Below are 21,010 nucleotides of genomic sequence, written 5' to 3' on the forward strand. Positions count from 1 at the left end.
AGGGCTGTCTGTCTGTCCGTCCACACTGCAGGGGGGGGGCCACAGCTGGACACTGTCCTCCAGGGCGGCCTCGGTGGTGCCCACCGGGGTGTCAGAGGCCCCCTGAGGTCCTGGTAGCCCACGGGCGCTGCCACCGCCGTGTCACCGTGGCGGGCGATGGGTCGGTCAGGCGTCACCCCCGGCGATGGCCTCCAGCTCCTCCCAGGGACGGGGGGAGGCTGGGCAGCCTCCGGATCCCTGGGTGTCCCCCCCCCCGCCCAACAGACGCTGGGCCTGGGGAGAGGTCCCCGCGGTCACGGCCACCGCCGGCTCTTGACCCACGGAGCCTCCTCGGTCCCGCTGACGGGGACGCCCGCCGCGCCCTCGCCACCCCCGCAGCTCTCTGGTGGCTTTCGACGTGCTCCAGGTGGCCCCGGCAGCACCGCCGGTGGCCGCGCACGCGAGGCTCGGGCCCCTCCGGATGACGGTGGTGGTCCCCGTGGGGGCTTTGGGTGAACCCCCGGGGCTGCGAGCGCTCCGTGGGGCGGGGCCGGGGCTGCCGGAGCCTCCCGGGCCCTGGGGCAGGTCCTGCCCGGGCAGCGGCGCCTCCGCCCGCCTCGGGGGCGGGGGGAGGGTCCCGGCAGGACCCGCAGGCTGCCAGAGCTCTGGTGTGGCCCCCTCCCGCCGCTGACGGGATCGATGACGCCAGGGTGGCCGGCCATGACGTCGTGCGTCCCCTCCCCCAGGCCGGCGGGGGGGGGGCGCCTCACCACGACCCACCCACCCCCGGGCGCGGCCAATGGGAGCTGCCGGCGGCCGTGATTGACAGCCGGGAGCGGCGGGGCCGCCGGTGGCGTCACGGCTCCGCTCTTGGGGGGGCCGACGCGCGCGGCGGGGGGGCGGGGCCGGGCTTGGCGGGGGGCGGGGCTCGTCGCCGAGCGCGGTCCGCCCGCGGGGCGGGGCTCCGGCGGCGGGGGCGGGGCCGCGGCGGCGGCAGAGGGCGCGCGGGGGCGCGGCGGGCGGGGCCTCCCCGCACCACGTGATGCCGGGGGTGGGGGTGGGGAAGCGCGCGGGGGGCGGCCGCGGCGGAGTGCGGCGGTGACGTCACCCCTGTCGCAGAGGGGCGGGGCGGGGCGCGGGGCCGCGCGCCGGAAGCGGGGCGGCGCGCGCGGAAGGGCCGGCGCGGGGCGGGCGGGCGGACGGACAAGATGGCGGACGGGGACAGCGGCAGCGAGCGCGGCGGCAGCGGCGGCGGCGGCGGCGGGTTCGCGACCGGCCGCGGCGGCGGCGGCGGGTCCGGGTCCGGCGGGGGGTCCGGCGGCGGCGGGGCGGGCCCGGAGCAGGAGACGCAGGAGCTGGCGTCGAAGCGGCTGGACATCCAGAACAAGCGGTTCTACCTGGACGTCAAGCAGAACGCCAAGGGCCGCTTCCTGAAGATCGCCGAGGTGGGCGCGGGCGGCTCCAAGAGCCGCCTCACCCTCTCCATGGCGGTGGCCGCCGAGTTCCGCGACTACCTGGGCGACTTCATCGAGCACTACGCCCAGCTGGGGCCCTCCAGCCCCGAGCAGCTGGCCCAGGCCGCCGGGCCCCCCGGCGAGGACGGCGCCGGCCCCGGCCCCCGCCGCGCCCTCAAGAGCGAGTTCCTGGTGCGGGAGAACCGCAAGTACTACCTGGACCTGAAGGAGAACCAGCGCGGGCGCTTCCTCCGCATCCGCCAGACCGTCAACCGCGGCCCCGGCGGGCCGGGGGGCTTCCCGGGCGGCCCCCCCGGGCTGCAGAGCGGCCAGACCATCGCCCTGCCCGCCCAGGGCCTGATCGAGTTCCGCGACGCCCTGGCCAAGCTGATCGACGACTACGGGGGCGAGGAGGACGAGCTGGGCGGCCCCGGGGGCGGCGGGCCGGGCGGCGGGGGGCTCTACGGGGAGCTGCCCGAGGGCACCTCCATCACCGTGGACTCCAAGCGCTTCTTCTTCGACGTGGGCTGCAACAAGTACGGCGTCTTCCTGCGGGTGAGCGAGGTGAAGCCGTCCTACCGCAACGCCATCACCGTCCCCTACAAGGCCTGGGCCAAGTTCGGCGGCGCCTTCTGCCGCTACGCCGAGGAGATGCGCGACATCCAGGACCGTCAGCGGGACAAGCTCTACGACCGACGCGCCGGGCCGCCCGGTCCCGGCAGCGGCAGCGGTGCCGGCGACGACTCCGACGGCGACGACGTGGACGACGACTGAGCCCCCCCACCCTCCCCCCGCCCTGAACCCCGCCGCCGGCACCCCCCCCTCCCCGACCCCCCCAGACCCCCTCTCCCCGAAGGGGTCCCCAGCCCCCCCCGCCGCCGCCGCCACCAGAGAGAGAGAGAGAGAAACCGGCCCGACCGCGACACCGACCGCGTCCTCCGCGCTCACACGCGCCACCGCCGGGACGAGCCACCGCCGTCCCCACGCCACGGGGGACCTGCCGCCGGCACCCTCCTCCCTGCAGCCCCGAGGACTCTCAGCTTTTCGGGGGGCCGGGGGGGGGGGCCACCCGGATCCCCTCTCCTCTCCCAAAGCGCGGCCCGTGCCGACACGGTGCCCCCCACCGCCATCGAAACCAGCATCCGGCACCCACGCCGCACGGAGAGGAGCCGCCACCGCGGCTCACCGGGCCGGCCGCCACGCGCTGAAACCCTCGCCGGCGGAGCACGGGGGGGAGAGAGCGACGGAGGCGGCAAGCGGGAGCTTTTGGAAGCGAGAGCCGGGGCGGGGGGGCCGTATCTGGACCAACGTCCGTTCTCTCGTCTTTTTCTTTCTTGTCCTTTTATTTCCCCCTTTTTCCAGATTTTTTTTTTTTTTTTTTTTTTTGGGGGGTGGGGGGAACCACTCAGCTCCGGGCGCCCGAACTGGAACCCGCAGCCGAGTGAGCGGGAAGCCGGCAGGGCCCTGAAATGACGGAAGACTTTCTGGGTTTCGATGATTTATCGCTCTCCCCCCGTGACGCCGGGGGGGCGCGGAGAGAGGCAGGTTCACGCAGGCACAAAGCACAAGGAAAGCTCGACGGGGCGCAAGATCTTCCCCTTCTCTCCAAATACGGCGGCCTCCGGCAGCGCCGGCTCCGTACCGGGAAGGCCGGCTCAGGTTTCCTTCCCGTTTACCGTTTCACCGGTACAACCGGCACCGGCACACCGCCGGGACCCTCGGGCGCCGAAATCCGCCCCTTCTCCTCCTTTTTTCGTTAGCAAAACCAACTCGCCGCCTTTCCTCAGTACCTCACGCCGGCGGAGGCGGTGGTAGCACTGGTGGGACTCGGCAGCCGGGGCCCTCGGTGTTGGGATTTTGGGGGTTTGGGGGTTGTTTTTTTTTTTTCTTATTTTGTTTTTGTTTGGTTTTTTTTTTTTTTACTACCTGGCCGCACCGGCTCTGCCGCCTCGGCCAGCCGCGCCGCAGCCGGCGGGGTCCCTCCAGCCATCACCTCTCGTATTAAATGGATTTTTCCACTCTGAAATGGTCTTTTTTTTTTTTTTTCCCTTTTTTTTTTCTTTTTTTTTTTTTTTTACCTAAATCAGCTCAATCCTGCCCTTTCCAGGAAGGTATTTTTTTAGCCACATTTTATCCCAGGAACTCTGAACTGCACGGGGTTCATCGCTCTTCATTCCAAAGTTTCAGGTCCTCTTGCCCGACGGCTTCTCCACTTTTAGGACTTTTTTGAAAATTCATTTTTTTCCGCTATGTTTTGGGAGCCTGCGCACGCCCCCCCCGCCCCGATCTCAGCTGCCTCCTTAATTTATTGTCGCGGATCCCGGCGTCTCCCTCTCTCCGCTCGCTCCGTATTTATTGGGAAGCGAGGATCGGCCGGCAGCGACTCGTCTTCGCAAGGCGGGGGGGACACCACCTCCGTCCCCCGCCTCGCTCCAAAACCCAGCAGAGCCCCGGGGGACGTCGTCTGTCCATCCGTCCGTCCGTCCTCCGACCCCCCCCTCTGCCCTTCCCCGCCTCCGTAGCTCTTTTTAAAGGGATTTTTAACGCGATTTTCTTCCGTTTATCCCGTTTTTAATTCTTCTCCGTCGCAAAGGACTGGGTTTCCTCACTCACACGGGAGCAATAGTCTTTTATCTCGATGTCCGAACCGCGTCCGTACTGTATTTTGTACCCTCAGGCAGCTCTTTCCAGTGACGTCCTGCTGTATTCGCCCATCGTTCCATTTTTCTGTTCGCGCGCCTTCCGTTCTTTGCCGCGGAGAAAAGCGACGAAGCGCCGCGGACGCTGCCGGGTCGGGGGAGACGGCGGCCGCGCCCCTCAGGGGGACACCCGGCTCCGCGTCCCGGCGGCGAGGGACACGCCGGCGTTCGGCTGCTGGTTGCAAAGACGCAGGCGGTACCTCTCCTTTTATTTTTAAAGAGGATCATATATATATATATATATATAAAAAAATATATATATTCTTTTTTTTTTTTTTTTGGCTGAATTACAGTGATTTAGCCTTACCTTTCTACTCCGGGGGAGCGGCAGGGTCGCCGCCGGCCCGGCTCGGCTCTCGGTAGCCACCTTAGGAAATACGTGGAAGAGGAAAAAAAGGCAAATAACGCCAAAAAAAAAAAAAAAAAAAAGACCAAACCAGGACCCAGTGCCGCAGACGGCGTTCGCTTTGGCAACCAGAAACCTTTCTCCTGCCGGAGAAGCGATGTATCTATGTACAGAAACCTTCCGCAGCTCCATTTGACCTTCCAGCAAACGGGTGAGACGAGCAGAGCGCGTCGGGGGAAGAAATCTCGCAGCAAAAACACAAAAGAAACCAAAAAACCATCAAAAAATAAGAGAAAAATCACTAAAAAGACGGGGTTGTTTAACCTGCCAGCGGCCGGCGAGAGCGATTCGGAGAGGCGGGCGGAGAAGCCTCGGGCGCGAGCGAGGACTCGGGTGGTTTCTGCGAGGGGTTATTTTTTTTGGTGAGTTTTGGGGTTTTTTTCGGTTGCTTTCGCCTGCGGACGGCAGGCTGGGGCCGCCGAGAGGGGGGAGCCGCGGCGAGCCCCCCGCTCGCGCCGCCGAGGAGCAGGCGGAGCGTTTCCCCGAGGAAAGCGGGACGACGGTTATGCCGAAGCCGGGCTCCTGCCTGCGCCGGCGTCTCTCCACAGACCGGACCTCGTCGTCGCCGAAAACACCTGCCCGCAGCCGGGGCGCGGGGAATTCGGCGGCGGCACGCGCGGCGGGTCTGGTTGTTCCCTTATATATATATATATGTATATACACATCCCCGCGCGCGCGCGTGTGTGTATATATGAGATTTGGTTGGGTTTTTTGGTTTGGATCCTGTAGAAAATGGGCAAATTGCTTTTTTTTTTAAAAAAAAAAAACGGAAGGGGGAAAAAATATCCCAAATTCTTGGAGCTTCCAGATTTTTGTTGTCCCAGAAGGGACGGTGTGAGAGCGCGACTATCGCTGTACAAAAAATGAAATCTTGTAAATCTTGTATAGCGCCCCAAAATCGATGTAAATACCCAAAATGTCTGGGCTGGGAGCCGTTGGCGGCTCTGTTCAAAGTTAAAACTGCTTCAGTTTTTTTCCCCTCCTAAGAGAAAAATATGGAAGAAAATCGGAATTATCCTGCCTTGTTTCCAGCCGTTTTGGGGTCACGGGCATGAGAATCCCCTCGTGGTCCCTCGCTGCCGGCGGAGGATGACTTGGGGGGAGGCAAGTGGTCCCCGGGGCTGCCGTGCCGGGGAGAGCGGCGGTTTCTCTTGTTGGCGATTAAAAAAAAAAACAAACCCTCGCCGGCTTCTCTTTTAAAAAAGAAAAAAGTTAAAAAAAAAAAAAAAAGAGAAAAAAAAAAGAGAAAAAAAAAAAAAGAAGCGTGAGCGAGCGATGACGGTACTTGAGCTGATGCACAAGGAATCTCTCAGCAGATCTTCGCCGCCGCGCTCGCCGGGAGAGGGTTCCCGGTGGGAAATCCACACCGGCTCAGCGTCGCGGCAGCTCGCCGGCGTCTCCACGGATGCTCGGAGAGATGTTCCTCGTAGGGTGAGGCTCGGCTGCGGGCGCCATCGCCCTCCTCTTCCTCGTGGAGCCGGTCAAACCAGCGGTGCCTGTGCCAAGCGGAGCTGGCGTTTGGTGCGTCGGCGTGAGATCCCGGCGCCGGAACGGATCTCGGATCGAGCCGGGAGAGGAACGGCCGGTGAAGAGCGTGGCACCGGCGACTTCTCACTGCAGCAGCGGCGACCGTCGGGCTGGCGGTCGCAGGCGAGACCTCCGAGCCCCCGTGCTCTCTGGCACCGCGGTTTGGGGTTGCTGGTGGCGTCAAGGCCTCGAAAGCACGGCGGGCGAGAGGCCCCGGGGGTTTCCGGCCTCGAAGCGGCGCCAACACCGATGCGACGGCCGAGAGCGGGTCCGGCGCGGGCGGCTCTCCCGTCCCCGGCACATGGTTCACCCCGGGCTGAGGTGGAAACGTGCCGGCCAGTTGGTAAACCATCGGTGCGGGAGAGCGCCGGATCCTCCTCCGAGAGTCGCCGGGGCCGGGACTGGCTTTGGCCAATGTCTGCTGAGAGACCAAAACGTTCACCCCGAAGTACCTTGACGAAAGAAGAAAGTTTTATTCCTCTTATTTTTTTAATGAAAGAAAAACAAAAAATAAAGCAAACCATGCACTTTAGGCGGCCCAGCGCGGGGCTGCCGGCGCCTGGGGGGGTCCCGTCCCCCCCTCTCCCTTCCTCTGCGGCCGGCGGGGCGGCTTCGGGAGACGCCGGGGAGCGGCCGGCGGTTGCCGAAGGCAGGTCCTGGATTTTACCACTAGCAAAGACGACGCCCGACGTGACGAACTCCTCATGCTAGCGAGCACTCCTTACCGTAGCAGATTTTTGCAAATGGAGTTTTACAAGTCTATATTTAAAGAATTGTATGTTTGTAACAAATAAAAAGTATGCGGAAAAGTGAATGAAAAACCCAGCCCGGCCCCGTCTCGCTCCGTGGGGGGATTTGGGGGGGGGGGTCCCCAACTGTCCCTGGGGGTCTCACTCGTGTCACCCTCTCGGTAGGGGGTGGGGTGGGCAGGGTCAGCGGTGGCGTTGTGGGGGTGTCTTGGGGACCCTCGGGGCTCTGGGGGGGGGACACGGGTGTCCTGAGGGTTTGGGATAGCACAGAGGGGGCACACGGGGTCCCCAGCATGGGTGCGTTGAGGGCCACCTTGTCCCCAAGCAGGGCTCTGTCCCCAGGGGAGTCCCCAGAGCCGGGGCAGCCGTGGGGGGCACCGCGGGGAATTGGGGGGGCACGTGGGGGTGCAAGGGACCGGCACCGCGGGGAGGGAGGAGGGTTGGGCATGGCACACGCGTGTTGCGTGTGTCACGGCTCACGCAGGCACGCTGGCCTGCGCAGACCGGCCCAGCAAGGCGCGTGCTCCGCGCACACGGCTGCGTGGCGTGTTCGCAGCCGTGTGCGTGGCGTGTCCTCAGCCACGTGCGTGGCCTGCGGCCCGTGCCGGACAGGGTGTCGGCAGTCCCGTGCCGCCCCCGGCAGCGAGGCAGCCCGCGCCAGGCCGGCGTGCAGTGACGCAGGCGCTGCAGCCCGCGCTGCATTTAGCTCTGCGGCTCCCTGCGGGCACGGGCTCATCTGAGGACACGAGCGAGCGGGAGCCGCCTGCGCATGAGCCGCTGCCGCACCGCAGCCCCACCGCCGCCGCCGCCGCCTGTCCCCATCGCTGCAGGCAGCCAGGGCCTAGCCTGACCCCATCCCCAGGGGGGCTGGATCCACTCCGAGCGGGTCCCTCGCCCCTCAGGGAGCAGCTGGCGGCGTCCCTGGGGACCCCGTCCCGCACGTCGCCCGGATGCCGGGGTGGGCAGCTGCTCCAGCCCCCCCGGACGGAGCCGGGGGGCTGTGGGGGGACAGCTGGGGGGGCCCTGGATATGCAGCAGGCGCCTGTGGCAGTTGCTGCCTGTGGGGCAGGTGCGGGCAGCGTTCCCTCCGGGGGGGGGCCGGGAGCAACTGCGGGGCCGGGGGGGCTCAGGGCCCCCAGCGCCTTGCCCGCAGCGGGGTCACCCGGGCACCCCTGAGCCCCCCCACGGCAGCTGCAGCAAGGGGCAGGGGCCGCTCGGTGCTCCCCACACCCTGCCCGGTGCTGGAGGGAAACTGAGGCACAGGGTGGGGCGTGAGCCCAGGCACCCGGGACGCCCAGGGTGGGACAGTGACAGTGCAAAGCCACCTTCCTCGTCCCCCTCTTCTCCTCCTCCTCCTCCTCCTCCCCAGCCCGGCGCTCCCCTACCTGCTCCTTCGTCTCCTCCCTTGGCGGAGCCAAGGGGCAGGGCAGGCTCCAGAGCTCCTTCCGCCATCCCCAGGCAGGGGCTCCGCCGCACGCACAAGGGGCTGTCACACTCCCCAAGCTGCTCCTGTTAGTCAGCGACCCTCGCTCTCTAAAATCCAAAGTTTCTCTTATAAAATTAACCTTGTCACGTAAATCGGGTTGGATTTGGTGCTGGACCAGGCTCATCACGAGAAATTAGAGTTTTTATTTCCCGTGACACGCTCTTCCCTAACACAACACCACACACACCCCCTGCGACAGTCCAGACCAGGAATCTTTTGGGCTTTTTTTGGCCATATTTTATCCCTGCCGCTACCAGCGGCCGTCCCTTTTGCATCTCGATGTTCCCTTGCGCCCCGAGCCCCAGCCCAAATTCCCCCCTGGGGCTGACAGGACACTGTGTTACCTCACTGCCGCTGCCCTTCTTATCCCTTCTTATCTCATCCTACGGGGCAGGACCAGGCTTTATTTCTGAAAAACACACAGGGAAGGACTCAAAGGCACCGCTTGCCCGAGCCACCACCGGGCCTCAGCGTCACCTGGGAGGGAGGGATTCCCTTCACCGCGGTGCTGCCCACGCCAGCAGCTGCCTCCTCCCGGCACGGAGCTGGCGCAGGCAGCGGCCTGGCTGAGCCAAGCGCAGCCGTTTGTAACCGAGGCTTAAGAGTTTCTAGGCTACGCCTCAGGCCCAAGCCCTTCGGTCGGCCGTGGGGGTGATGATGGGGCCTGGGCTGGACGGGCAGCGGGTGGGAAGCTCCGTCCTCCCCCGAAGGAGGCGGAGGGCAGAGGTGGGTCGGGGACAACTCGGGGTGCGTGGAGCGGCCCTGAGGCCTACAGCGGCCGTGGGCCCCAGGGAGGGCCGGGCCCTGTCCGGAGCCGAGCCCCGCTGCCCGGGGAGACGCCGGCCCACGACCGGGCAGGCGCGGCGGGACCCGCCAACGGCCCTGACAGCGGCCGGGGCCGCGGAGCGGAGCGGAGCCGAGACCCCGCCCGTAACGGCGGCGGAGCCGGGCGAGCCCCCCCCGCCGCCCCGCTCCCCTCAGCGCCGCATCTGCCCCCTCCCCCGCTCGGCGCAAACAAACAACCGGGGGGGCGGGGGGAGAGAATGGGCGGGAAAGGGTCCTCTCCTTCCATTGGCTCCGCGAGCTGTCTGTCTGCTCAGCCCCTCCTCGCGCGAGACGGTGAGCTCCTTCTATTGGTAGGCGGTCACGTCACTCCGCTGCACCGCCCACCGGCTCGGAACGGCCGGGCACGCCCCCCGCCCTCACCCCTGCGTGCCGTGTGCAAAGGAAAAACAGCCGTTAAACGGGCCGCGGGGCGGAGCTAGCGAGAGGGCAAGAAGCGGCGCTAGGATTGGTGGTAGCGGGATGTTCAAACTAGTATGGGATGCCTTGATTGGCTTGAGGCCGCCGCGGCAGGCCGGGCTCCCTCCTCGCGCTCGGGCGGGTTATTGTCTGGCGGCTCCTGAGGCGGCTCCAGCGCGGACTCGGGACCGGAGCTCAGGCGGCGGCGGCGGCACCATGGTGAGCGGCGGGGGCGGCGGCCGGGCTCGGTCCGGCTCCTCTGGGGGTGCTGGGGGGGGGGGTCCGGAGCCGGTACCGGAGCCGGTGGGAGGCTGAGGCCGGGAGGCGCCGCTTTCCCGCTGGGCCGGGGCGGCTGGCCGCAGGCCCGGAGGTGACAGGGCCGCCCGGCGGGGGCTGGAGCCGCCGCTGTCAACAGGGCCCCGCGTCCGGGATCGGGCACCGCCGCCGCTCCTCTCGGCGAGAGGCCGGGGCCGCGGCGAGGAGTGTGGGGGGGGAAACGGGCGGCTCCTGTGCCGGGCTCTGTCACCGATCCGTGACCTTGGGCACGGCGCCGCTCCCTGCCGTTCCCGGGGGGCTCCCCCCGCAGCCTCCCCTTGACGGGGCGCCTGGAAGTGCGCCGAAAACCGCTTCGGTCCCGTCCCCCCCCCGCCCCGCGCTCCCCGGGGCTGCCGCCGTTCTGTAACTGAAGCCTCTCGCCGACTTTATCTCGTTGCGAGGCCCTTCGGGAGAGGATTTGTGCCGCTTCCCGAAAGCTCGGCCCCACCGATCGGGCCGGCGGGAGGCGAGCGGTGGAGCCGGTGACTCCCTTGGGCTGTCAAAGCTTTCCCGGGCCGTGACTGCCTCGGTTACGGTTTTGGAGGGAAACTGTCTCTTTCACAGTTACTTTCTGTGCTTCTATATTTTACAAGTTGATGGTGTAGTAAGGAAGTGACTGTCAGGGGCGTAAAACATACTGAGTGTGGAGCAAGTGGCCTGAAGGACATCTGTCAAGCGGCCCGGCCGCCTTCCCCAGGTAGCTCCTGCCCCAAGGAGCGTTTGATTTCCAGTGTTTAGACTCTAACCGACGTCTCCGTGTGCTGTTAGCTCTCAGCGGAGCTCGCCGGTGGCTTCCCAAGGAAAAGTCCGACTCCGTAGGGGAAGAAGGCTGGGGTTTAATCCTCCCTGGTGCCTCGTTCGGGTGGCCTGGCGTCTGAAAGTTGTGGAAGTCACGGTTGTAGGGGCTGTTAACTGTCGTCTAGGATACGAGGAGATTCCGAGCGGGAGATAAGGGCCCCGATCGATCGCTAAGGGTTAACGTGGAAATGCTCTGTGAGATTATGCAACCTTCACTGGCGCTGGGGGATATCTCAACTTGTGGCGGTAGATAAAAAGTTGCTTTTTGAAGTATTTTAGTCCTGTTTGAAACAAGAAGAAGGAAAAAAAAAAAAGCTGCTTGCCGGCTGCAAGAGACCCAGCGTGTTCAATCCAGTGGGGTTTCGGTGTGGGAATGTGCTTCCAGCAAGTGACTTCTGTGGGGAGAAGGGAAGGAGACGTCGCGTTCCTGCGCCCGTCAGCGCGGTCCCCTCCGGACGAAGAAGCGAATCGCTGCCATCTCTGACCTGACTGACCCCCCGCGAGCGGTGCTTCCCGAGGAAGAGAAGGAAACCTCTGTGCTGCAAACGCGATGTTCGTCAAGGAGCCCTCGTTCCTCTGCCGGGACCGTGGCCGGGAGGGGGATGAGCTTCCACAGGGAGCCAGTGGCGGCTTGGCTGTGGGAACCTGTTGCGGCATTTCCTCTGCAAACCCTGCAGAGGGTTTAGACGTTGGTGAAGATGGAGACAAACCTCGGGACTTCCGCTGTGAGACTTTTCTTCCCTATTTTTAGTCAAATATTGTGTAAAGAACCATCCGGCGGGCAGCTGCCGGCTGGAAAACTTGACGGAGAAGTGGGAAAGTTCACAGCTGGCTGATAAAAGCTCTCGGTGTGAACAGCCAGAACTTTTCCCAGAGCCGTCTCTTATTTCTAGAGTAAGAAAATATCCCCAAATCTGCCTTCCTGATTTTTTTAAGTTTTACTGAGTGATGTTTTCTACTGATAAAAGTAACTCCTGATGCTTCACCGCGGCGAGTTGGCACTTCAAAGCGTTTCTGGACGCATCTCCAAGCCACCCCTCAGCCGCTCTCCTAACAAACCAGAGCTGACCACTTCTAAAGACACTCCTGTCCTGGCATCGGCTGCCAAAACGCTGAGCGGTTTTGCCAGGTGCCAGCAATCCCACAGCAGGATCTCTGCTGGCAGCCCTCGCACTGCCATGGGGAGGAATCCACCTGTGCTCGGTGCCGCGGGACGCCAGCCCGGCTTTCCTGCCGCCCTTACCCGGCACTGCTCCGCTTGTTTTCTTGCCTCCAGATTAAATATTTTCCCCTTGCAACTGGGCCGGCGCTCCCCAGCTGGTGCAGGCGCGTGGTGGTGGCTCGCGCCTCGCTGGGACGGGACGTGGATCTTGGACATCCCCCCCCCCCATGTTAAGCCAGTGTCTTATTTTAAGGTTTAATACGCTCAACTAGCATCACCTCGGTCTCCAGGGGATCTCCGGATCCTGCCATTCCTCCCAAATGAGCAGGAAGGGCTGGCGGCAGCTTTCACCCCCCTCACAGCAAGACGTAATTCCCCCTTCTTGGAAGGGGATGGGGATTGTGGGATCAAGGTGTGGCGTAAAAATGGGGATTACAAGCATGGATGCTTTTAGGGCTCCACTTTCCCTTCGCGGCGGCTGTATGGGGGCTCCTCTGCTCATCGCAGGCTGGGAGACTGAATTTGGGGGGTTAGAGTTCTGTTGTTTCTCAAACGGAGCAGATTTTGGGTTGGTAACAGCAGATCTGGATACTGCACGGCCATTAACTGTCATTCCCATCTTCCCGTCTCCTTCCGGTAAAAAAACACACGTTCAGCGGAACGTCTTCCTTCATGTGGGAGGGCGCGGGCACTTCCCAACTGCCCTGCTGCATCGCCTGCTGCTCTCACCTTCGTTAGAAGCAGCTCTCGTTAGCTATTAGCGACGTCACAGTTTCTTTCACTGCCCCTTGGATCTATTGGTTTCCTTAAAGCGGATGCGGGAGTCCGGCAAACCCACGTTCGGTTCTTCCTCATTTTGCGGTGGCTTCTTGCACTTTTCGGCCGCTCCCCCGCAACACAATTTTAATTAAATCCGTCATTTCTGGGGCTCCCTGATGATTCCCCCCCCCCCCCCCCCGCTCTGGAGCAGGACGGGAATTGCCCTTGAATCCCGCAGGCCTGGGCTACAAATTCCTACGTTCAGAAACAGTTTCCTGCTGTGCGACCCATGTCAGCGCCCGCCGTCAGAGCAGGGAAACTGAATCTGAAATCAAACTCTTCTCACAACTGCTGCAAAACAAACAAACAAACAAACAAACCCCATGGGTTCTTTGGGCTGGTTTCCCCCTGTTTAGTGTTTTCTGGAAAATAATGGGAATAGCGGTAGCAGGAAGTGAGACACACCTGGGGTGATAAAGCAGCCGCCTTGTCCCCTTGAGTTCGCCTTGTTTTGGGTCGTTTCAGAGGCCACAAGCTTCCTGCAGCGGCAGAGAGCGTCTTTGCCTCTGGATTATGGTGCAGCAGGTCTCTCTGGATTAATTAAGATTAATTAATAGGCGGGTTTCTCTCTTGCAGGCTGGTGGTAAGGCGGGAAAGGACAGCGGGAAGGCCAAGGCGAAGGCGGTGTCTCGCTCGCAGAGAGCCGGGCTGCAGGTAAGGCAACACCGGCGCCTGCTGCTTCATCTCATCGTAGAACATGAATTTCCGAGGAAAACTTCCACTTCTGGGAGGCAGGTTGCCCCGAACCCTCTGTTTTTTTGGGTGAAAACGTAATGTTTTGTGATGATGGAGCGACGAGGCTCCCTGGGCTCACAGGGGCTGTTTGCTCCCTGACGCGGGCGGGATCCCTCCCTCTTGCAGAGGATTAATTTGGATCATCGTGATGAAATCCCGCGGGAAGCGTGTGGGGAGGATCTGCCGTCGCGGCAGTTCCGTGTCAGGTCATCGTGGCAGCTCCTGGAAGCCGTAGATATGCGGGGTGGGGAGCGATTTGGGCTAAAATCAGCGTAATTTATGGGGAAAAAAAAAATAGGGAGCTATAGGTGTTAACGAGGTGTTGATTGCTCCCACCCCAGTTCCCGGTGGGCCGGATCCACAGACACTTGAAGACTCGCACCACCAGCCACGGGCGGGTGGGTGCCACCGCTGCCGTCTACAGCGCCGCCATCCTCGAGTACCTCACCGCCGAGGTAGGTTTCCCCGCCCTCGCCTTCATCCCGTGGGAATAAAAACAAAACAACAACAACAACAACAACAAAATCGTTTCCCTCGGGATGCCGAGCGTCTTCCCGATTTCTCGGCAGGTGCTGGAGCTGGCGGGGAACGCTTCGAAGGATCTCAAAGTCAAGCGGATCACTCCCCGTCACTTGCAGCTGGCGATCCGCGGTGATGAAGAGTTGGATTCCCTGATCAAAGCCACCATTGCCGGTGGAGGTGGGTGTCGTCCCCCCCTTCCTTCGCTCCTGTCCCTAACCGGGAATTTTAGTGAGAGGAGGGGGAAAAAAAAAAAAAAGGTGGGGATAAATACACGGGAATTCGGCAGCGGTGATGGATGCCGGAGGCTGGCTGCTGGATCGCCGGGGCGGGATCCATCGAGCGGGAGGAAATGTTCGCACCGGGTTGTTGCAAAACTCCGCTGGGAATCGAGGATTTCTCGGAGCTTTTTAGGGAAGTGTGATGGGAGTTTTGGGGAAGTCTGACGGGGAATCCTCCTGTTCTCTCCGCAGGTGTCATCCCCCACATCCACAAGTCTCTGATCGGAAAGAAGGGACAACAGAAAACGGCGTAGAGAGGGGAAAAAACAACGCGGCCGGCTCCCTCCCGTCGTCGTACTGTACCTGGGACAGAAGAAATCTTGGGGATACGTGGCTTTCTTTTTAAGGAATAGTTCAAAGGAAGAGCATAGGCGGTTGACTGTAGAGAGGAGAAAACATTGGTATGGGTTTAGATTCCGGGTTTGACACAAAGTTGTTCCTTGTCAGGCGGCAGCGGGCGGCGCGGTGGGCGAGGGGCTCGGCTGCTCCCCGGGTTTTATACAAAAATGGAACGGATAAACCATTTTTTACAAAAAAAACCCCACCCCCCCCGCCTCTCCTGTTGGTGTCGGCTCTGGGGGGCTGCGGGGCTCGCTGGGGCCGGGTGGGGGTTGGGGTGGGGGGAGGGGACAGCCAGGACACACACACACGCACCCCCCACCCCCCCCCGGCACGGCGCTCTCCCGCGCCAAATGCAAATTTGTCCCCGCCCCGTATGTAAATGAACGCGGAGCTGGGCGGTCCGGCCCCCTATGCAAATAGGAGGCGGGAGGGGCGTGGCGTGGCCCCAGGGCTCCGCCCACCGACCCCGGGACTGGAGCGCAGCGGGGCGGGGTCCGGGACACGGGGTGGAGCTGTCTGTCTGTCTGTCTGTCCTGGGGGTGTGGGCCCAGGTGTCCGTCTGTCCCGAGTGGCCACCTGTGCTGGGGGTGTATGTCCCCAGTTGTCTGTCTGTCCTGGGTGATGGGGTAGGGGCTGGCTGGCTGTCCTGGGCATGTGGGGCCTGGAGGTGTGAGCCCGGGTGTCCGTCTGTCCTGAGTGTCCATCTGCCCTGGGCATGTGGGTGTCAGGTGTCCATCTGTCCCGGGTGTTGGTGTAGTGGGTGTCCGTCTGTTCTCGGTGTCCATCTGCCCTGGGTGTGTGGGTGTTGGGTGTCTGTCTGTCCTGGGTGTTGGGGTAGGGGGTGTCTGTCTGTCCCAGGTGTCCATGTACCCTGGGCATATGGGTGTCAGGTGTCTGTCTGTCCCAGGTGTCCATCTGTCCCAGGTGTTGGGGTAGCAGCTGTCTGTCTGTCTGTCCCAGGTGTTGGGGTAGCAGCTGTCTGTCTGTCTGTCCTGGGCGTATGGGTAGCGGGTGTCCGTCTGTCCTGGGTGTCCATCTGCCCTGGGCGTGTGGGCGTTGGGTGCCTGTCCGTCCTGGGCGCGTGGGTCTCGGCTGTCTGTCCATCTGTCCTGGCCGCAGGGGGCCTTGCCCAGCCCTCCCCTCGCAGGGGCCGGGCCGGGCCGGGCACACCCTGTGCCCTGGGGAGACGCCGGCGCCAGGGCCCGGCTCCCGCGGCTCTGCGTGCCGGCACCTGGCCCCGGGAGGGGCCGAGCCGCACCTGGCCGGCAGCCGGGCAGCAGCCGCGGGCCGGCGGAGGAGGAGGAGGGAGCTGGGAAGGCTCCAGCAGTGGCAACACCGGCGGCCGGTTGCATCAGGCGCCAAGAGGCCACGATGGCCGCCCGGCCCGGGTGCCCTCCACCGCCCTGCCGCGGCCTCAGCCCCGTCCCACCGGGCCGCGGCGCCTCGGGTGGCCCCGGGGACCCGGTACCGGCTGACGGGACCGGGGCCGGCCCGCGCGCCCTTGGCCATGGCGCCGCCGCCGCCGTTGTCGCAAGATGGCGGCGTGAGGCGTTGGGGTGGGGTGTGAGGTGTTGGGGCGGGGCGGGGGGCGGGGGCCCGGGCGGGGCGCGGGGCGCCGGTGTCGGGGTGGGGGGGGGGGGGGGCGGCGGGGGCCGAGGGCCGCACAATGGCGGGGCCGCTCAGCCCGCAAGATGGCGGCGGCGGGGAGGGGCCGTCCTCGCCGCCGGCGGACGACGCACCGCGCATGCGCGCCCCGCGCTGCCACGAGGCGCATGCGCCCGCCGCCCCGCGCCTCGCGCCGCCGGGCCGCGAGGGAGGCACCATGCAGCCGCACCGGGGGAGGCCGGCGGGAGACGCCGGTTCCCGCCCGCTCCGCCGCGCCCTGGAAGGACGGCGAGACGGCCTGGCCACCTTCTCGGCTCCGCTCGACGCCCGGTTGGCCGCGGGGGGCGCGGGGCAGCCGCAGCGGGGGAGGCCGCGCCCGGCGTTACGTAACCCGCCTCCCCCGCCCGCCGGCAGTGGTTCCGCCGCCCCGTCCCCGCGGCGCGTTCGGCGTCCGCCATTGGCAGGAGGAAGCGACGGGGCGGGGCGAGGAGGGTATAAATAGAGGCGGGGCGGAGGGCGCCGCACTCAGTCCTTAGCGGCCGTTCTAACGCCCCGCCGCCTCCCGCGCTCCCGCTGCGCCCGCGCTCCCGCACGCCGCCGCCGCCGCTCCGCCGCCGCCGCCGCCATGAACGGGCAGCTCAACGGCTTCCACGAGGTGTTCATCGAGGAGGGCACCTTCCTCTTCACCTCCGAGTCCGTGGGCGAGGGGCACCCAGGTGCGGGCCGCGGCGGGCAGCGAGCGCGCAGGCGCGGCTCAGCAGCGCGCGGCCGCCTCAGGGCGGGCGGGAGGAGGAGGAGGGGAGGGGAGGGGGCGCGCGCGCGCGCCCGGCGAGGGGGGGGGGGGTGTCCTCGCGGACAGGTTGCGGGGGGCGGCCGTGACGTAACCGGGCGCGCGCGCAGTGCGGGCGGCGCGCGCCGCATTGCGGGCCCCGGCGCGCACGTGCTTCCCGCGTGGGGCGGACGGGGGGACACACAGGGGACACGACACGCACCGGGGGTGGGGGGGTCTTACCGGGTGACGCAACGGCGGGGGGGGCCGGGGGCCGCCGTGACTCAGCCGTGACTAAGCAGCTCCCGGAGGGCGGCGGGACCCGGCGTGTCCCCGGTTCCCCGTGGGACCCCCCAGCGTCAGCCTGGCGGTCGGAGCGCCGCGGGTCTCCCCCGGGGGGGAGCGTGGCTGCTGGGGCCGTGACAGGCCTGGCCAAGGGTCCCCCCCCCCTCGGGGCAGGGCCCCGCCCCCAGAGCACCCTGCCCCCCCCCCCGTTATCCCCACGGGGTCCCCGGCTCTCCCGCCCCCACCCAGCGCTGGGCTGCCCGGGCGGTGATGGAGCACCCTGCCCGCACCCGGAACGCTCCAGATGTGCCCCCCCCTCCGCAGCTGGAGAGTCGGGACCCCCGTGGGGGGCTGCTTTAGGCTCCCCTCGAGCTCCCGGGCCGTGTTCCAGGCCGGTGCCATGGCGTGCCGGGCTCCCTCCCTGCCTTTGTGCTCGCCAGTTTTGGGCACATGACTGGAAAGCTGCGCAGGCAGCTGCCGGCACCCGCTGCCTGGGCGCTCCCCCAGCCCCGGCCGGCCCGCCCAGCCCCCCCCGCAAATGCGGTTTCCCATCGCCCCGCAGCGTAGGTGCGCTGGCACCCACGCCGCCCGATGGCGTGACCAAAGCCCTGCGGCCGGTCCGGGGGTACCTTTGGGGCTCCTCCCCCTCGCTGGAAGGGCTCCCCGTACCTGGGATCGGGCGCTGCCGCAAGGGAAAAGGACTTCGGCAGCCACGCGTGGGTGTAAGGTCCATTCCCTCGCTCTTTCACCCCGGGAAGCGGCCGGGGGAGCCGCCTTCCCTCGCCCCAACGAGGCGCTGCCTCATCCTCTCCCGAATCCAGCCCGAAAGGTCACTGCCAAGGACGTCCGCAGTCCGAGGGAAGTTGCTTATTCACCACCGAGCCCCGAGCGGCCCTTGGGAAGCTCCGGGAGCAGGAGGGGGCTCTCCCTTTCCCAGAATAAAACATCCCGGGTCCTGGAGGGAACTGGGTATCCGGTGGGAGCTGGCCGGGCACGCTCCAGGGCGGCTGCTGGCATCAGGCACCCCCCAAGGAACCGGGGGCAGAGTTGCGGGGAGGCTGGCACGCTCCGGAAAGCCGGGGCTGGAGAAGGGGGTGCCGGTCCCCTTCAGCAGTGCCGTAGGTGGCTGAACACGAGCCCTGACCCGATTGTAACTGGAGCTTAACTGGTAAATGCCTGAGATTCCAGGCTGAAAACCCGGCGCGGGGACAAGGCGAGGGCTGTGTGTGCTGCGGGAGGCTGCCGGCTTAAGGGGACGCTTGTGCTCGGCCGCGGCTGCGCTCCCCAGCTTAGTGTGGACTCAGCTGAGCCGAGGGACAACAGCTCAGGAAGGAAGGGCCGTGCCGTGCCGTGCCGCGCCGCCCTGACGGGCTCCTGCTCTCTGTGTGTCGTCCCCCCCCAGATAAAATCTGCGACCAGATCAGCGATGCGGTCCTGGACGCCCACCTCAAGCAGGACCCCGATGCCAAGGTGGCCTGCGGTGAGTGGCTCCCAGGGGACCCAGGGTGACGCCAGCGCTGCGTGGGTGACGCCGGCACTGACGTCCTCCTCTTTCCCTTCAGAAACGGTGGCAAAGACGGGGATGATCCTGCTGGCGGGGGAGATCACCTCCCGGGCCGCTGTCGACTACCAGAAGGTGGTCCGGGACACCATCAAGCACATCGGTTACGACGACTCCTCCAAAGGTACGTGCCGAGGGGCTCACCCGCTCGCTGCCGGCGTGGGGCTCGGCGCACGGGGCTCACCGCCGCCTCCGCTCTGCCCCAGGCTTCGACTACAAGACGTGCAACGTGCTGGTGGCCCTGGAGCAGCAGTCGCCCGACATCGCCCAGGGCGTCCACCTGGACCGCAGCGAGGAGGACATCGGTGCCGGCGACCAGGTGAGTCCCTGTGCCGCGTGAGCCGCCGCAGTTCAGCCAGAGGGGTCGTGGCTTCATCGCCCCCCCTCCCCCCCCCGCCTCTGCCGCAGGGCCTGATGTTTGGCTACGCCACGGATGAGACGGAGGAGTGCATGCCTCTCACCATTGTCCTGGCCCACAAGCTGAACGCCAAATTGGCCGAGCTGCGGCGTAACGGCACCCTGCCCTGGCTGCGCCCCGACTCCAAGACGCAGGTGAGGGCCCCCACGGACCTCGCTGGGAACCCCGCTGCCACAGGGGTCCCCAAAACCGCTCCCCTGAGTCCCCGGACCTCCCGCCTCATCCCCTGACCGCCCCGGCGTTCCCCCCGGCAGGTGACGGTGCAGTACATGCAGGACCGCGGCGCCGTCATCCCCATCCGGGTGCACACCATCGTCATCTCGGTGCAGCACGACGAGGAGGTGTGCCTGGACGAGATGCGGGACGCGCTGAAGGAGAAGGTGATCAAGGCGGTGGTGCCGGCCAAGTACCTGGACGACGACACCGTTTACCACCTCCAGCCCAGCGGCCGTTTCGTCATCGGCGGCCCCCAGGTACAGCGGCTTTTCCGGTGAAGCCGTGCCGGCGTGGCGGCGACGGCACGGCGGTGACGGCCGTGTCCCTCACAGGGTGACGCCGGTCTGACCGGCCGCAAGATCATCGTGGACACCTACGGGGGCTGGGGGGCCCACGGCGGCGGCGCCTTTTCGGGGAAGGATTACACCAAGGTGGATCGCTCGGCCGCCTACGCCGCGCGCTGGGTGGCCAAATCCCTGATCAAGGCCGGGCTGTGCCGCAGGGTGCTGGTGCAGGTGGGTGCAGGCGGGTCTCCCCCTCCCCGCGCTTTTTGGGGGGGAGCTCCTCGCACTCAATGTGTGCCCCCCCCGTAGGTGTCTTACGCCATCGGGGTGTCCCACCCCTTGTCCATCTCCATCTTCCACTACGGCACCTCCCAGAAGAGCGAGCGGGAGCTGCTGGAGATCGTCAAGAAGAATTTCGACCTCCGCCCCGGGGTGATCGTCAGGTAACGGGCGCCGGAGAGGGGGGGGAACGCGCGCCGCTGGGAGAGGAAAGGGGGGGGCACACCGGGGCGGTGGCAGCGTGTGGGGGTTCCCCTCCCCGGCCCCGGAGCAGCCGCGGTCACCGCCTGGTGCAGCTGGAACCGGCAAGGAGAGCCGCTTATGCCGGAAGATAAAGCGCTTTCGGGCGCGGACGGAGGTAAGTATCTGCCGAGAGCCGAGCGCTTGGAGCTTCTCCGGCTTCTCGGGAATTGGGGGACACACAGACACACACAGACACACGCACAGACAACCGGGGAAGCTCCAACCGCCCCCCGGGGATGGGAGGAGACGGAGGCGACGCCGCAGACCCCCCGGCCAGGCAGGGAAGGGGCAAGCGCGTGGCCGGATCCTCTTTACTGAGTTGAGGACTTGTATATTCCAGGGATCTGGATCTGAAGAAGCCCCTCTATCAGAGGACCGCAGCCTATGGCCACTTTGGTAGGGACAGTTTCCCTTGGGAAGTTCCCAAAAAACTAAAATACTGAAAACAAAACAAAACAAAAAGCCTTGTTAGGCTTTTTCCCCCCACTCCTGCGGGCGTAGGCTACAGAGAAGCTCGCGGGCTCTGGGGGAAAGAGCTCCTCGGCCCCCCCAGGCTCTCCTGGCCCCCTGTCCCCCCCCTTTTCTCTCTCTTTCTCTCTCTCTCGCCATCGTTTCGGTTGCGTGGGGACCACGCGCGGCCTCGTGCCTCTCCCCGAGCCCCCCCCCCGTGTCCCCCCGCCGTGGCCGCCGATCCCTCCGGCTTCTTTTTAAAATCTCGTGTGACGTCTGAGCTCAGAGATGGCAAAAAGCCCCTGAGCGCTTCCCCCCCCCCCCCATCTCTCACTGTCCCGCTGCGGGGGGGACACGATGACAACATTTTGGCTCCCCCCTTTCCCG

At 65.4% G+C, this 21,010-nt stretch overlaps 3 protein-coding genes across 3 annotated transcripts; all 3 read left to right on the forward strand.

Moving 5' to 3' along the window:
• The first annotated feature begins 1,160 nt into the window (after positions 1-1,160).
• On the forward strand, positions 1,161-2,255 carry PURB (purine rich element binding protein B). Its single transcript, XM_072846261.1, has one exon. The coding sequence runs from the start codon at positions 1,188-1,190 to the stop codon at positions 2,205-2,207; it is 1,020 nt and encodes a 339-aa protein (XP_072702362.1). The 5' UTR covers positions 1,161-1,187; the 3' UTR covers positions 2,208-2,255.
• A 7,335-nt stretch (positions 2,256-9,590) lies between these two features.
• On the forward strand, positions 9,591-14,715 carry LOC140643916 (histone H2A.V). Its single transcript, XM_072846263.1, has 5 exons — positions 9,591-9,761; positions 13,213-13,290; positions 13,713-13,826; positions 13,941-14,070; positions 14,364-14,715. Exons 1-5 carry the CDS (start codon positions 9,606-9,608, stop codon positions 14,423-14,425), a joined length of 540 nt encoding a protein of 179 aa, XP_072702364.1. The 5' UTR covers positions 9,591-9,605; the 3' UTR covers positions 14,426-14,715.
• A 1,921-nt stretch (positions 14,716-16,636) lies between these two features.
• MAT2A (methionine adenosyltransferase 2A) lies at positions 16,637-20,717 on the forward strand. Its single transcript, XM_072846039.1, has 9 exons — positions 16,637-16,834; positions 18,575-18,652; positions 18,735-18,857; positions 18,940-19,052; positions 19,142-19,285; positions 19,406-19,624; positions 19,700-19,882; positions 19,961-20,094; positions 20,514-20,717. The coding sequence occupies exons 1-9, from the start codon at positions 16,744-16,746 to the stop codon at positions 20,614-20,616; spliced, it is 1,188 nt and encodes a 395-aa protein (XP_072702140.1). The 5' UTR covers positions 16,637-16,743; the 3' UTR covers positions 20,617-20,717.
• Positions 20,718-21,010: the final 293 nt, after the last annotated feature.

Source organism: Ciconia boyciana, chromosome 25 (assembly GCF_034638445.1).
Source record: "Ciconia boyciana chromosome 25, ASM3463844v1, whole genome shotgun sequence".
Classification (NCBI taxonomy): domain Eukaryota; kingdom Metazoa; phylum Chordata; class Aves; order Ciconiiformes; family Ciconiidae; genus Ciconia; species Ciconia boyciana.